A 14,256-nucleotide genomic window follows, 5' to 3' on the forward strand; every position below is an offset into this window, starting at 1 on the left:
GCATCCTGTGGGAGGGGAGGGGAGAAAAGACCGGAAGTCCCTGCAGTGGCCCCAGCCCACGTGAGAACAACCCCTTGTTTCCTAAATACACTGGGAAAGGTAGACCTGAAGAGGGCTGGCTGATGTTTATTTTACATATAAATGATCATACACCCACACGGAAGAAAAACAGCAAGGAAATAAACCAAAACAGTTAACTGTTGTCATCTTGGGGTGGTAAATCTCCAGTTCAGGTGAGTCTCCTGCCTCAGCCTCCGGGTACTAGGACACAGGTGATGCATTCAATGTAATTTTGTTTTTTAGTAGAGTAGGCTGTTCTCAAACACCCAACCTCAGGTGATCCACCCACCTCGGCCTCCCAAAGTGCTGGGATTACAGGCGGGAGCCACTGAGCCTGGGCTTCTTCTTTGTAATTTCTTATATTTTCAATGCTAAATTAAATTTAGCCTAAAGCTGCCTCCTTACATATTCTAAGTTTGGCCTAAAGGTTTCTTTGTACATAATGAACCATAGTAAACTGAAAACTAGCTGGATGTGTAAACAGTCTGCAACCTACTCTTATGCCAATCAACTGAGTTTTAGCCAATCAAAGGCAACCAACTGTTCAAACCGAGTTCAAATAAGGCAAATGCAGAGCTGTTAAGTATCAGCTGTTTCTCTACCTCGCTTCCATTTTTTTGTACAGTGGCTTTCCTTTTTCTGTTTCGTAAATCTTCTTCCACCATGTGGCTGCACTGAAGTCTCTCTGAGCCTATTGGCTTGGGAGGTTGCCCGATTCACGAGTCATTCTTTGCTCAATTAAACTCTGCTAAATTTAATTTGTCTAAGGTTTTTCTTTTAGTATCAATAACTTCTGCAACTATGATGCTTTACTTTTGTAATTAGAAATTTTTTTTTTTTTGAGACGGAGCCTCACTGTTGCTCAGGCTTGAGTGCAGTAGTGCAATCTCAGCTCACTGCAACCTCCGCCTCCCGGGTTCAAGCAACTCTTCTGCCTCAGCCTCCTGAGTAGCTGGGACTACAAGCATCCACCACCATGTCCAGCTAATTTTTGTATTTTTAGTAGAGACAGGGTTTCACCATGTTGGCCAGGCTGGTCTCAAACTCCTGACCTCGGGTGATTCACCCACTTTGGCCTCCCAAACTGCTGAGATTACAGGCATGAGCCACCACTCCCAGACAGAAACTATTTTTAAAAAGTCACCACTAACCATTATCATCCCTTCAGAGAGAGCTGGGGGATGAGGGGAAGAGGAACTTGGGAGGAGAGGTGTGAAAAGGGTTTCCTAGGCAGAAAGCACTGCCTGTTCATGGCGCACTGTCCTGGGGATGCTTAGGGTCATGAGGGACCCTGGGTGTTTTGGTGGAGGAGCAGCTGTGAGCAGATCCAAGGGACACACCTGCTAGTGCTCTCACTCCCAAGACGCCTGATTAAGCCAAGGACTTTCTTCAACCTACCCCAGTAAGGAAGCTCAGTAAGCTGGCATCTGCCTGATGCACAAGAGGGTGGGTGGGGCAGGCCCAAAGCTACCAGCCCCATGGCTTCTCTGTCGGATGTCTCCTTCTCCTATGAGCCTCTGCCATCCTCTGTTTCTCTTGCCACCAGAAAGCCTTCTTTCTTGTTAAGCTCCCCTGGGGACTCAAATGATCACAGCATGTATCTTCTCTTCCCAGCAGGCAAATCCTTATTTTCCACTGTCAGATTCTCAACTGGTCTGACTTGTGAGAGTGCCTGAAGTTCTTTCCCTGCTGTTTCATTTCAAAGGCAGGGTCAGGGAGAATCCTGGGGCAAAGTGTGAAAAGTGGCAGAGAACAGGCACTGTCTAACTGAGCCTTATTCACTTGGAGAATCTCAGGCTGGAGATGATGTGTGCCTAGAACCCACAGTTTCTAAGTGTTTCTTAGACTGACCCAAATCCTGAGAAGCTGGAAAGGGCACAGACCCCTGACCCACGGGCTCTTGGTCATAGTGGAACTCTGTGGTCTTTCAACTAACTGATGAGTTATATGTTCACTCAGCCTCCCTTGACCAGGAATACACCAGGCATGGTGGTGGACAATGTCCACACCAAAAGCTGTTGGCTTATACCTTCTCACCTCCCCTGTCTTGCAGACACTTAGGGAGATGGCACTCTTTCCCCTGGCCCCTGTTTTGTCCTCACCTTTTTGCTCACTTGCTTCCCGTGTTTCCCCATAGCCTTCTTTACTGCATTCTTTCCCCCTCTCTTTCCCTATATTTTCCTCTGTCTTCATGCTACTGGAGTAGGAGTTAGATTCAAATATTAACTAGCATCTGTTAAGCCTCTGTTATGAGCCAGGCACTGTGCTAGGCATGTGTGAATGTATCATTAAATTTAATCACCATAAAAATGCTGTGCGGTACATTATTATTACTCCCATGCTGTCATGGAAACAGAAGCCACAGTGGTTGGGTCCTGTCCAAGGTTAATGGAGGAAGAAGTAGGGAAGCTAGGATTCAGATTCAGATTTCACTACGTAAAGACCTGTTTCCATTACGCCACATTACCCCTCCGGTTTTCTGAGGTCTAGGTTGCTTCCTGTCTTTTCCTCTGTGTTCTATCTTCCTTCCATCCTCATGGGCACGCATGGGATACCCCCCTCTCTGTATGGGCATCAGAGTCCATTCAAGTTTCCAATGGTCCTGTGGTCTCCACAACCTGCAGGTGCAGATCCGTTAGAGAAAGGAGTGCAGTTCTGATTGGACATAAGCAACAAGCCCAGAATCACATCCCCAAATGCTCAGACCCAGCCCAGAATCCCCAGGGCTTTCCAGCCTTGAGCCATGGGTAGGAACTCTCTGAGATGCTAGAACTTAACCAGCAACTGTTCTCTCAAACTCTCGCCAGTCTGTTTATCAAAAGCTTTTGCTTTGTCTTGTTTCGTTTTTTGTTTTCACTGCTACCGGTAATTCCTGGCCTAATATAGCCAGCATTGCCAGGTTTCTGATGCTGAATGGCTGCTTGATGAGTTGAATTTGGGGATAATCTAGGGAGATACAGCAGCAATGAGTACTATTTGGTGCTATCAACTTAGATTCCAGGGCCCAGATAATATTTCACATAGGCTTCAATTCCTACTCATTTTCTCTCAGAAATCCAGTGCTTGACTGTATCATCCAAGGAGGCTTTGACGTGCCTTTGGTTTACCCCCAAATTTGCAAGGGTTGCCTTGGAAATCTCAGTTGGGATCGTTTAATACTTATTGTCAGCACATACCAGTAAGCTGGAATAAAAGAGAGCTTGTCTCCTGTTTCCTTCCCCAAATCCGACTGCTCCCAGAAAGATCAAGGCAGGGAGGGGGTTGCTTGAAGCCCTTTGAAATCCTGGATAGTTCAATGCTTCTGAAAGAAAGCTTGGCAAGAAGCTGATCTAACCTCCGGTGTTTACAGATGGGGAAACTGAGGCTCAGCAGGATGTGACTTGCTCAAAGTCACAGAACAAGTTAGCAGCAGAGCCTGGACTAAAACCCTGGTCCCAACTGCCCCACTTCATGTATTTTTTTTTTTTTTTTAACCATATAGGATTTAGATTTGGGCTGTGGAGAGACATAGCAAGCATCCAGTAAAGATCCAATGAATGAGTGAGCTTCCTTCTGGGTGCTCCGCTGCTCTGGCTGAGCTTCCAACATGCGGAATTTCTAGACTCAGGAGCTAACAAGAACCTTGGATGCTGAGCACCTACACCTTGCCTTCCTCGACACCAGAGACATAATACTAACATTCAGAACCAGTTTACATCACAAGTGCTGACTCAACTCTCTTCTTTGCCTCACCAGAAGATTCAAACTGTCACTAATGTGCAACAGAGTCTAGGGAACATACTCCTACTCTGTGGGGTACCATGCTGCCAGAATCTAGCCCTTTGTGTGGACTGGGATGGTGGCCACTGCAGAAAGGGAGACAAGTCTTTTTATGAGATATTAAGAGAAAGTTTGAGGCATGCAAACTTTTTTTTGTGGGATAATGTTGCTTGACAAGTATAGACAGGGCATGATAATACCCAGAATGGCATTAAAATTATGTTTGTAGGTTATGTTTTCTTCAGGAATATTTTTAAAACGCAAAATTACTCATAATTTCTCTATACAGATAACTCATTCATCATTTTTCTTTAAAAAAAAGTAATAATGCATGTAGGCAGAGAAGTCAAACATTACAGAAAGATTTAAAGTAAAAAGTTAGGCCGGGTGTGGTGGCTCATGCCTGTAATCCCAGCACACTGGGAGGCCAAGGCGGGGGGATCACTTGAGGCCGGGAGATAGAGACCATCCTGGCCAACATAGCAAAACCCCATCTCTACTAAAAATGCAAAAAGTTAGCTGGACACGGTGGCGCAAGCCTATAATCCCAGCTACTCGGGAGGCTGAGGCAGGAGAATCACTTGAACCCAGGAGGCAGAGGTTGCAGTGAGCTGATAACACGCTACTTACACTCCAGCCTGGGTGACAGAATGAGACTATGTCTCGAAAAAAAAAAGTTAAAATCTCTCTGCCCTATTCCTTGCCTAGCCTCATTTTTCAAAGGTAACAGTTAACTGCTTCTCTGGTATGACTTGAGACAATTTTCTTGAATGCGAACACTGTACTAGCATATATGTTTATTCTCTTATTAAAATTCTACACAAAGAAAATCATATTAAAGACTGTTCTGCATTCTGCCTTTTCAAGTAATATAGGTTTTGGAGACTAGTAATCTTTAAGCACACATAGAACCTCTCTATTCCATGTAATGGCCAGTTCAGGAAGAATGATGTGGAGAATTTTTCTTTAAGATCTGGAAAGCAGATTAGAGATCTTGGAATTCAACCCTTAATTTTCTGAAAATCAGAAAACCATGGTCCAAGAGGTAAAATTCTTTGATCCAAGGCACACAGAAAGTTAGAGACAGACCTTGCAGTCCAGGTCCCTTTACACTAAGCCCCACTTCTGCTACATTCTTAAAGAAGATGTCTGAAGAGAATTGGGGAAATTTTAGCCTTCAAAGAACACCCCTTTTATTTTCCTCATCAAGTATATTCTTTTTTTTTTTTTTGAGATGGTGTCCTGCTATGTCGCCCAGGCTGGAGTGCAGTGGCGCAATCTCGGCTCACCGCAACCTCCGTCTCCCAGGTTTAAGTGATTCTCCTGCCTCAGCCTCCCCAGTAGCTGGGATTACAGGCACGTGCCACCATGCCCAGCTAATTTTTGTATTTTTAGTAGAGACAGGGTCTCACCATGTTGGCCAGGCTGGTCTCAAACTCCTGACCTCAGGTGATCTACTCACCTTGGACTCCAAAAGTGCTGGGACCACTGGTGTGAGCCACTGTGCCCAACCAAGTATATTCTTTAATGGCTGAAATGAACTCCTACTTTTCACATTTCTACTTCGATTTCTCAAGACCTCTTAACTGCAATTCACACACCCTAAAGCAAGAGAGGAAGAAAAGAGGAGAGACATGGGCGGGGACTCTGCAGTCTCTATGTTCATTAGAAATTATGACTCACAGGGCTTCTCACTCCCCACTGTCCATACAAATTCAGGTCACCTTCCTACTAACATGGGAGGACCTAGGGAAACAATGACCTGGTTTCAGAACACAGGACACTTTCCCCTTAACCACCCAGGATGGCCATGGAATGGGAGTCCTAATCACACAAGGCACGTTCACAGTAAAAGGATGTCTAACCGCCAGAAAGAAAGACTGGAAGATGGGCAAGAGAGTTACCCTAAAAATGTCAAAGCTTGTCTTTGCTACAGAGATGATATATACTCTGTGTTGCTTCAAAGAGTAGAATATTGATGGATTAAAAGAAATTTCAGTGAGACAAGTTTTATTATCTAAGGAAGAAACCCCTAAAGACGGAGGTGGTAGGGTGAATGGCTAAGACTGCAGGCTTTGGAATTACAGACCCGGTGGTTGAGAAATCCCAGTTTGCCATATACCACTATGTGACCATGGGCAAGTGATGTTAACTGTTCCAAGGCTGACTTTTCTGTCTCACAGAGTTGTACAGATCAAATGAAATTATGTATACATAAGTTCATGTAAGGCGGGGACCCTGTCCTTCATATTAACTGCTGTATACCCAGCCCCCAAGCCTGGAGTCTGGTGTATACTAAGTGCTCAATAAACATTAATGGAATGATTGAATTTATTGGATCCCTAACAAGAGACAGATGCTGGGACAAGCATTTTCACTCATTTCAAACACATTTGTGGAACATCTACTACATACTGGGCTCATCATGGTAATCCTTTCTGTCATTACTGATACCATTATTATTACAGTTGTTTTGGTGGTGGTGGTTGTCAAAAAGTTTGCTTCAGATGGTGGTGAATATCCCTATCATTGGAAATGCCTAGCTCATGTGGGATGACAAGCTGGTAGTATTGACAGGGGAATCCATGCACCTATATAGGGTTTGGGGTCATATCCAAATCCAAAATCAAAATTCTGATTTTACAGAAATCTTGAGCTGTTAGTACCACTTCACACTTTTGGTGGGGATATGACATTGTATGTCTGTATAAGATAGTGAGCTTTACAGTGGTAATAAATAATTCCAAGGCCATATAAATACCACAAGGTAGGCTACACTTATTTATTTATTTATTTATTTATTTATTTATTTATTTATTTATTTTTGAGACAGAGTCTCACTCTGTTGCCCAGGCTGGAGTGCAGTGGCGCGATCTCGGCTCACTGCAACCTCTGCCTCCTGGGTTGGAGCGATTCTCCTGCCTCAGCCTCCCGAGTAGCCGGGATTACAGGTGTTATCCATCAGACCCGGCTAATTTTTTTGTATTTTTAGTAGAGATGGGGTTTCGCCATGTTGGCGAGGCTGGTCTTGAACTCCTGACCTCAAGTGATCCACCCACCTCGGCCTCCCAGAGTGCTGGGATTACAGGCATGAGCCACCGTGCCCGGCCTGGCTACACTCCTTTAATCCCTGTAGCATTATCTTTGGCTTTTTTAAGTCTGGTGCCATTGTCCGAGCTAGACCTTAGAGTTGCTGCTCCGTGCCTGGGCCTGGGCCACACTAATCATCTGGGTGAAATGGAAAATTTTGTTCCAAATATGGACATCTGCCTTCCCAAAGGGGCTTAGGAAATCTCTGGTTGGTTGATTGAAACATTCCGTTTTCATCCTAGCTGTTTGGAGTAGGCACAGTCTGGTGGTGAAAGAGAACAGCTGTAAGGAGAGGATTTCCTTATAGTGAATCTGGAGGTCACCCACAACCTGTGAAAGCTCTGGGAGCTGCTTTTGGCTGCTCCACATCTTGGCCTTCCTATCTGCTTTGCAGATGAGTTTCCTTGCCTTGGAGGGGGCACTCCCATGTATTTTGGCTGTAGGGACTCTGATTTCAAGATGTCCTAAAGAGTTCCTGGCTAAAAGCCACCTGACTTATTTCCCTTGGAGGTGGACTAAGGAGCTTCCAAATCCACTTTAGGAACTCAGCCCAGTGTCTAAATTTGTAATGTTCTTCCCAGTACCTTCCTTGAAAGCATTCTGCAAGTTTCAATTCTCACTTTCTTCCTTGGAAGAAGGTATTACAAGCCCCATTTACTTGACCTTTAAGATTTATTGGTCAAGGTGCTACCTAAGGAACAGCCCCAGGTCAACAACAGCTTAGCCAGTCAAGCTCTCCCATGGGATGGCAAGATCTTGGCTGAGCATCTTAGCATGAGGCCTACATTCTTTTCCCTTCTTTTGACCAGTCCTTACCCTAGGAATTCATCCTCTGACTGCAAGGTTACTGCTTGTCTCTAGCCCCTGACCTCCTTTTCAACACTGAGTTTTTAAATTTGTAATTCATCCATCTTTACACCAACATCTGTTGAATACCCTTTGTTCTTAGACTCTGCCTTAGAGTCTGTATCCAATTTTGTCCACCTCAGATGTATCCACCCAGCCATGTTCTGGTGTCCCACTGAGGGCTGGCTTCAAGGGTGGGCAACTTGTGCTGTTGCATAGAGCCCCACACTCAGAAGGAACCTGTACTTCATTTAATACTCTGCTATTGCCTTCTTGAAATTCTTAGTCACTTTCTCTTTAAACTTGCGCTTTATTTAAGTGAAGTCTGATGGGACAACACAGCATGAGCAGGGACAGAGGATATGGGCACAATACCACTCTTTGCTGCCCCATTTGCATATAGCATTCACAATGCCCCATGAGTAAAGAATTCTAGGAGCCCCATGATGCGTGAGAGTTCATCAAGACTTAATTATGCCCGTAACTAAATGAATATGCTGCCAGTCCCAAAGGGCCATTCTTTCCATTCAAACTAGAAATGGCTTCAAACGTGGAAAAAAAAAATAATGTTCTCGGAAACACAAATAATCTAGGAACCCTATCATATCCTTTCCTACCTATGTTGCTTCCCCATATTAGCCAACCACTCATGCTGAAAATGATGACACAGAAGGAAAGGGTAGGGTCACGTGTAGTCCCTTTTCCTTTCCTGGCTCATCTGAAAGCCTGGTAGAAAGTGCCCATATGAAATATGCATATAAAGTACACATATAAAAAAGTGAAATAAAAATAGTTTAGTTTATTTGGTGCAGCATTTCCACTGTTCTAGTAAGAATAAATACATATGCATGTATGAGCTACAGAAGTGTAAATTGTATAATTTTTATAATTCCTCATATAAGTAAAGTGTTCTTATAAGTTCATTTAAAACTGGCACCACACAATATAAAGAATCGTAAAATCTATGCTAATAATTAACTTTTACAATTTTTTATTTGCAATGACATCAAATAGCAAATACAAAACACCATGTCAAGTCGAGAGAAAGAGAGAATAAAAGAAAGAAAAAAGCTTTATCTTTCAGGATCTTTAGCGACACTTCCTCCCTGCCTTTTCAACAAAGAGTCCTACATTTCATTTCATGCTGGGCCCTGCAAATTATGTGGCTGGCTCTGATCCCATGGCTTTAAGACATGTCCACAAGCACTGAAAAGCCTGTTTCAAACCAGCACCATCCCAGGCATTTCCCAGTGCGACTTCCTTCTAGGCCTTGCCACATCCCCATCCCAGGGCTTCAACTGGGATCAATGGATATTAGCTGCCCCTTTGGTAAGATCAACAGAAGTCTCCTAAACATAGCTCTGAGTAGATGGGAAAATGGAGGTAAAGTGAAATGGCAGGGGCTTATCCAAGGTCACAAGGTATCCCAGGGACAGAGGCACAAGCTCCTAGCCTTCAGGTCCAATGCCATGGTTTGTTGATTTCCATCTCTACTGCTGGCATTCGAGCCTCGGACATCATTTGAAAATACCAACAAAGTCATTGTGTATTGTATCCCTTTGATCACACTTCAGCTGGGGCCACCAAAGCCCCACAGGAACAGATGTAGGGCAAAAGGCTCTGCCCTTCAAAGGGTTCTACACAGAACATTCCAAGGCCCCAGGGGAGTCCTGTGTCTTGTTCAATGTCAAGAAGAGTCCATCAACAGGCCAATACATGCTTCCTTTGTAGCCTCGGTAAAGATCAGATTCCTATGTCTCCCCAGGAAGGTCAGGATATCTTTTCTAAAAATCATTGTATCAGGATCATTCAAAATTCTGTAGAAACAGAACGATCCCCACCTATTTCTTTGAATTTATTGGAAAACAACATACGCAAAAATCACATCCAGGGGCCCAGCACAACTGGCCAGATCTCTTCCAACCAAAAGGAAATCCCAGCCAGAAGAGACCACAACCTGCAGCCCTTTGCAAATTGCCTGCACACCCTTCATGCGTCCCCTCAAGTCATCCAAATAGGTTTTTAGACCGACATCTTTTAGCACATTCTAGCTGTCCCCTTGCTATTCTTTTGGAGGCTTCCATGTGGAGTACAAGGGTTCACTGAGCCTAGATTTATTCCAGAAGCCTCAAAACCACCTCTTGTTTGGAGCAGCGATGCCCTTAGTAACACAGCTTAATTTTCCAGGTACTTCTGGGCTAGTAGTCCAACTTCCTCCTAAAACCCAGTCCTCTCTCTCTATGCACAGCTTTGTGTAGAAGGAGGACGGATCCTTGATTAAATATATTCAGACTCCCTCAGAACCTGGAGCTTGTTGGGCTACTCAGCTGGTGCTGCAGCCCTGGTGGAAGGGTCAGCGGCCTTTCTTCCAGAATAAACCTCCAGTTGCTGGTCTCCTTCCCTTTAGCAGGCACACAGGGGAAAAGATATCTCATGGGCCATGCTGCACTGTTCTGGCTCTAACAGCAATAACAGTGATCATCTTTCCTTCCTTTCTAGCCAATGAGAAGTATAAATACACATGTAAAACTTTTCTGTTGCCATTTAAAATAATCTTCATGAAAATATTTTCATGAAATGTGAAAATGCTTCTAACATAAATAAATGGGATTAAAAGCAGGATACCTGATTGTATACACAGGAGGACCTCAGCTTTGTAAACTGTTTACATTTATTTACAGAAAAAAATACAGGAAGGAAATATACCACAATGGGTTTCTAACTGGATTAGAGGTAATCGTGTATTTTCTTCTTTAAACGTTTTAGTGTTTTACAAAAGAAAATACGTATCATAGGCACGATTATTTTGTAATCTAACAAGAAAGGATACTTTCCTATTAGCTGGGACTTCTGAAATAGTCATCACTGATTTTATACATAGCCCTGAAGGAAACAAACATAAGGCTTCTATTTCTCCCAGAGGGACTTTTTTTTGTTTGTTTTTTTGAGATGGAGTCTCACTCTGTCGCCCAGGCTGGAGTGCAGTGGCACGATCTCGGTTCACTGCAAGCTCCGCCTCCCGGGTTCACGCCATTCTCCTGCCTCAGCCTCCCAAGTAGCTGGGACTACAGGCGCCCACCACCATGTCCAGCTAATTTTTTGTATTTTTAGTAGAGACGGGGTTTCACCGTGTTATCCAGGATGGTCTCCATCTCCTGACCTTGTGATCCACCCGCCTAGGCCTCCCAAAGTGCTGGGATTACAGGCGTGAGCCACTGCGCCTGGCCCCAGAGTGACTTTTAAGTGGAACCATCCTCCTAGCTGAATTTTCTATACAGGATACAGATTTCGGCTTTGACAAAACTGCTTTGCTTATAATCACTCTTTTCTTTCTTTTGTGAAACTTGACATTTGGAAATAGACTGTTAGAGCCTTGAATCAAAGTATTCTATTTCTTTCTCCTGGTTACCAGGCCTGAGATCTCCCAAAGGAATTTCCAAAGTGCAAGGCTTTGAAGCCTACCTGAAACCGGGCTCAAGTGAGACAGAGGCCCAGAGGATGCTGACTTTGTGCATCGAAGTATGATGACAAGAACATTGCCTTTGGAGAAGAATGGCTCCAGAGCCTTGAGCTTTTTCTCTGCAAAACTGATGATCATATTTCTTTTATCTAGATTATAAAGATTTAAAGAGACAATGGAGGATGCCTAACAGCACACACAATTAATTATTAATGTAAGTGGTGAGCACTAGAGAAGGCAGCAGAGGGGAATATCTGCTATTGCTCCTTGCCATTCTCTCACAGTTGAAGTTTTCCAGTGTGTGAGGTGAGGATGGGCGTGGTGGAGCTATCCAGATTTCAGCCCTGCCCTGACTGGGCTGGCCTGACCAAGGACACATCTTTGATTTCACCATGGAAATGTAACCACGTCTGGGGTGGAGGGCAGGCAGTGCTAGCCACTGGCTGGCAGCCCTAGAATGTCCATGGATAATACTGACTAAATATAAGACACCATTACCACTCCAAAGTCACTGCATTAGCAATCCACAGTGCCTCTTCCTCCACCCATGGCTGCTCTGCCCTTTAACTATTCATGGGGCAGCAGCCAGTATGCCAAAGACTTACGGGAACTAAAGGACTCAAGCTGTATCTTATAATGGATTGAAAGAGTCCATTTTTGCTGTACTACAATTTTATCTGCTGCTATTACTGCTAGTATTGCTATTAGCACCACCATTCCTTCCAACTGCTGCTACTACTACTCTGACTATTAATCCTTTAAGTCTGTAAACTACAATTTACAAAGTGCCTCCATAGCCTGGGTTTTACCTGATCAAAGATGAGACTGGACATGGCATTCTGGGAAGACAGAGGTAGGCTGGTACTAGAAACCTCAGAGGGAACAGAGAGATCTGCATTTAAGAACAGAGCAGAATTGCCAGTATTTATTTTTATCCCCCCCCCCCCACTGCCTGGGCTTCAGACACATTCACCATCCCCTGCCACACCCAGTCACTCTTCACTCCTACCCTGCTCTAACTGTCCATAGACAGTTTAGGCAATCTTACATGTTAGGAACTAGGAGGAACTGCCCTTTATTTGGTCGGAGAAGGTTGACCATGCCAAAATCTCACCAAATGGGGCAAGAGAAGAGGAGAGAATGCTTTTCAAGTTGCCTTTGCCAACCTCTCCCACCTTCTCCCAGGAAGGCCCTGGCAAGAGCCAGACTCTTCCTTTTTCAAAAGACTTTAAATATTCCTGCGCCTAAATTAAAAAATTTTTAAATGCCTGATTTTGGCTCTTGTCCCCAAAGGGAATGTTGGAATGTACACCTTCTTTGCCCAAGAGAAGGGCCCCCTTTTCCTTCACCCCTAGCAGCCAGCTGGCGTGAGGACTGATGCTACACATAGTGAGAAACGGGCAGGGAGGAGAGGGAGAATGCAGCATAGTTCAAGCCCAACCATGAACCAAGCTTCCTTTGAGATTGCGATCTTCACCTGGCAACCGGGAGCCCCAGCAGAGCTCAGAGAGAAGAAAGTGGCATTCTGGAATCCATTTTGCTCAAGATGCTGAAGGCATGGTGTCAAACTCCCCTTTGCTACTGGGGCCAAAAAACTTGGGGAAGATCTTACCTACAGGGATGCGGTTAGTTGGGGGAAAAGGCGAGGACCAATCCTGGTGCTCATGCTACCTGAGGAGAGCAGACAGGTGCGTGGCCTCCCTTGGGACCCACCCGCAGGAAAAAGCTGGGCTAGCGGTGGGTGCGGGGGCCCACCCCGGGCGCTGCTTCTGCATTTTGGACCCAGGTCCACTGGTGAGCAGTAGCAGCAGCAGCCATAGCCAGGCCAGCTGGGTCCCCTTCTATCTATCCAGTCAATTCTAGGTGAGATTTACGATGTCTGCTAGCGAAGGGACAAGAGATGACTATGGCCTTTGAAAGGCATAATCCTGAAAGTCACACTTTTTCCAAAGCGCCTCCCTCCCGGGTTCTCCTCAGAGCAGCACAGTCACAGCAGGAGAATCTGCACCGCGGGAGCGCCGCAGTGGTCCGTGGAGGGACCGGGCCGAAGAACCGGGACCGCGGGGCGGGGGGCGCGGCGCAGCTCACCTGCCAGGCTGTTGTAACAGTCGATCTCGATGGCTTCCACCGTCTTGCTCTGCTCCTCCGAGAGGCGGCCGGGCTTGAGGGCCCCAGCCGGGGAGGCCGCGCGCGAGTCCCGCTCCCGTTCCCCGGGGGGCGGCAGCAGCCCCTTCAGCTCCAGCAACGCCCGGTGGTATTTGCCGATGGCTTCACGGAATTTCTTGTCCTTGTAGCACTGCGCCCCTTGGCTTTTGAACTCGTGCGCTCGTCGGATGAGCTCGGCCGGCTCGGCCGCCGCCCCGACCTGGCCCCTAGCTGGGGCTCCTCCGCCGCCGCCCGGGACGCACAGCGGCGGCGGTGGCCGCTGCCCCTCTCCGGCCGCGGGCGGGCTCGGGTTCCCCTTGGCCCCGGCCGCCGAGCCCTTTCTCTCCATTCGGCCGCCGCCCCGGCGCCTGGTGCGCGCCGCGATCTGCCCGCCGCCGCCGCCGCGCCTTCCCGGGTTTAAAAGCCGCGGGCGCCGGCCCCTCGCCTCGCAGGCTTCGTGGCGGCCGTGACACCCCGCGGCGGTCTGACGCCCCGCACTTCCATTCTCCCCGCTGCTGCCAGAGGCTGCTCCAGCCGCAGCCGCCGCCGCCTCGGACGCCGGCCCCTCCCCCGCCTCCCAGCTCCGCGCCGCCCGCTCCCGCCCTCCTCCCTCCGCAACCTGCGGGTGGCGGGGGCCAGTGCTCGCGGGCCCGGGGCTAGCGCTGCGGGGGGACCGTGGCCCCGAGTTGGGTGGCGGGGATGGTCGCTGACCCGGAAGAAGCTTGGCTCGCCCGAAGGAGGGGAGGATTAATGACAAAGACGGCCCCGTTCTTTCGCATTCAATCCCGCTCTGCGAGGCGCGCCTAGTCTGAAAGGAGGTGGGGGCGGGTAGGTGTAGGAGGAAGGGGAGTGTGTGTGTGTGTGTGTGTGTGTGTGTGTGTGTGTGTGTGTGTGTG

At 46.8% G+C, this 14,256-nt stretch overlaps 1 protein-coding gene across 1 annotated transcript in view; it reads right to left on the reverse strand.

The window, feature by feature from the left end:
* Window positions 1–14,169, reverse strand: part of TTC9 (tetratricopeptide repeat domain 9) — a 33,486-nt gene extending 19,317 nt beyond the window's left edge. The window contains exon 1 of the mRNA XM_032180233.2: window positions 13,304–14,169. Within this exon, the coding sequence (XP_032036124.1) occupies window positions 13,304–13,709 (406 nt within the window). The 5' untranslated portion in view covers window positions 13,710–14,169. The remainder of the gene's footprint in view (window positions 1–13,303) is intronic.
* Between the last annotated feature and the right edge of the window lie 87 nt (window positions 14,170–14,256).

The sequence above is a fragment of the Hylobates moloch genome, unplaced genomic scaffold (assembly GCF_009828535.3).
Source record: "Hylobates moloch isolate HMO894 unplaced genomic scaffold, HMol_V3 SCAFFOLD_16, whole genome shotgun sequence".
Lineage (NCBI taxonomy): Eukaryota > Metazoa > Chordata > Mammalia > Primates > Hylobatidae > Hylobates > Hylobates moloch.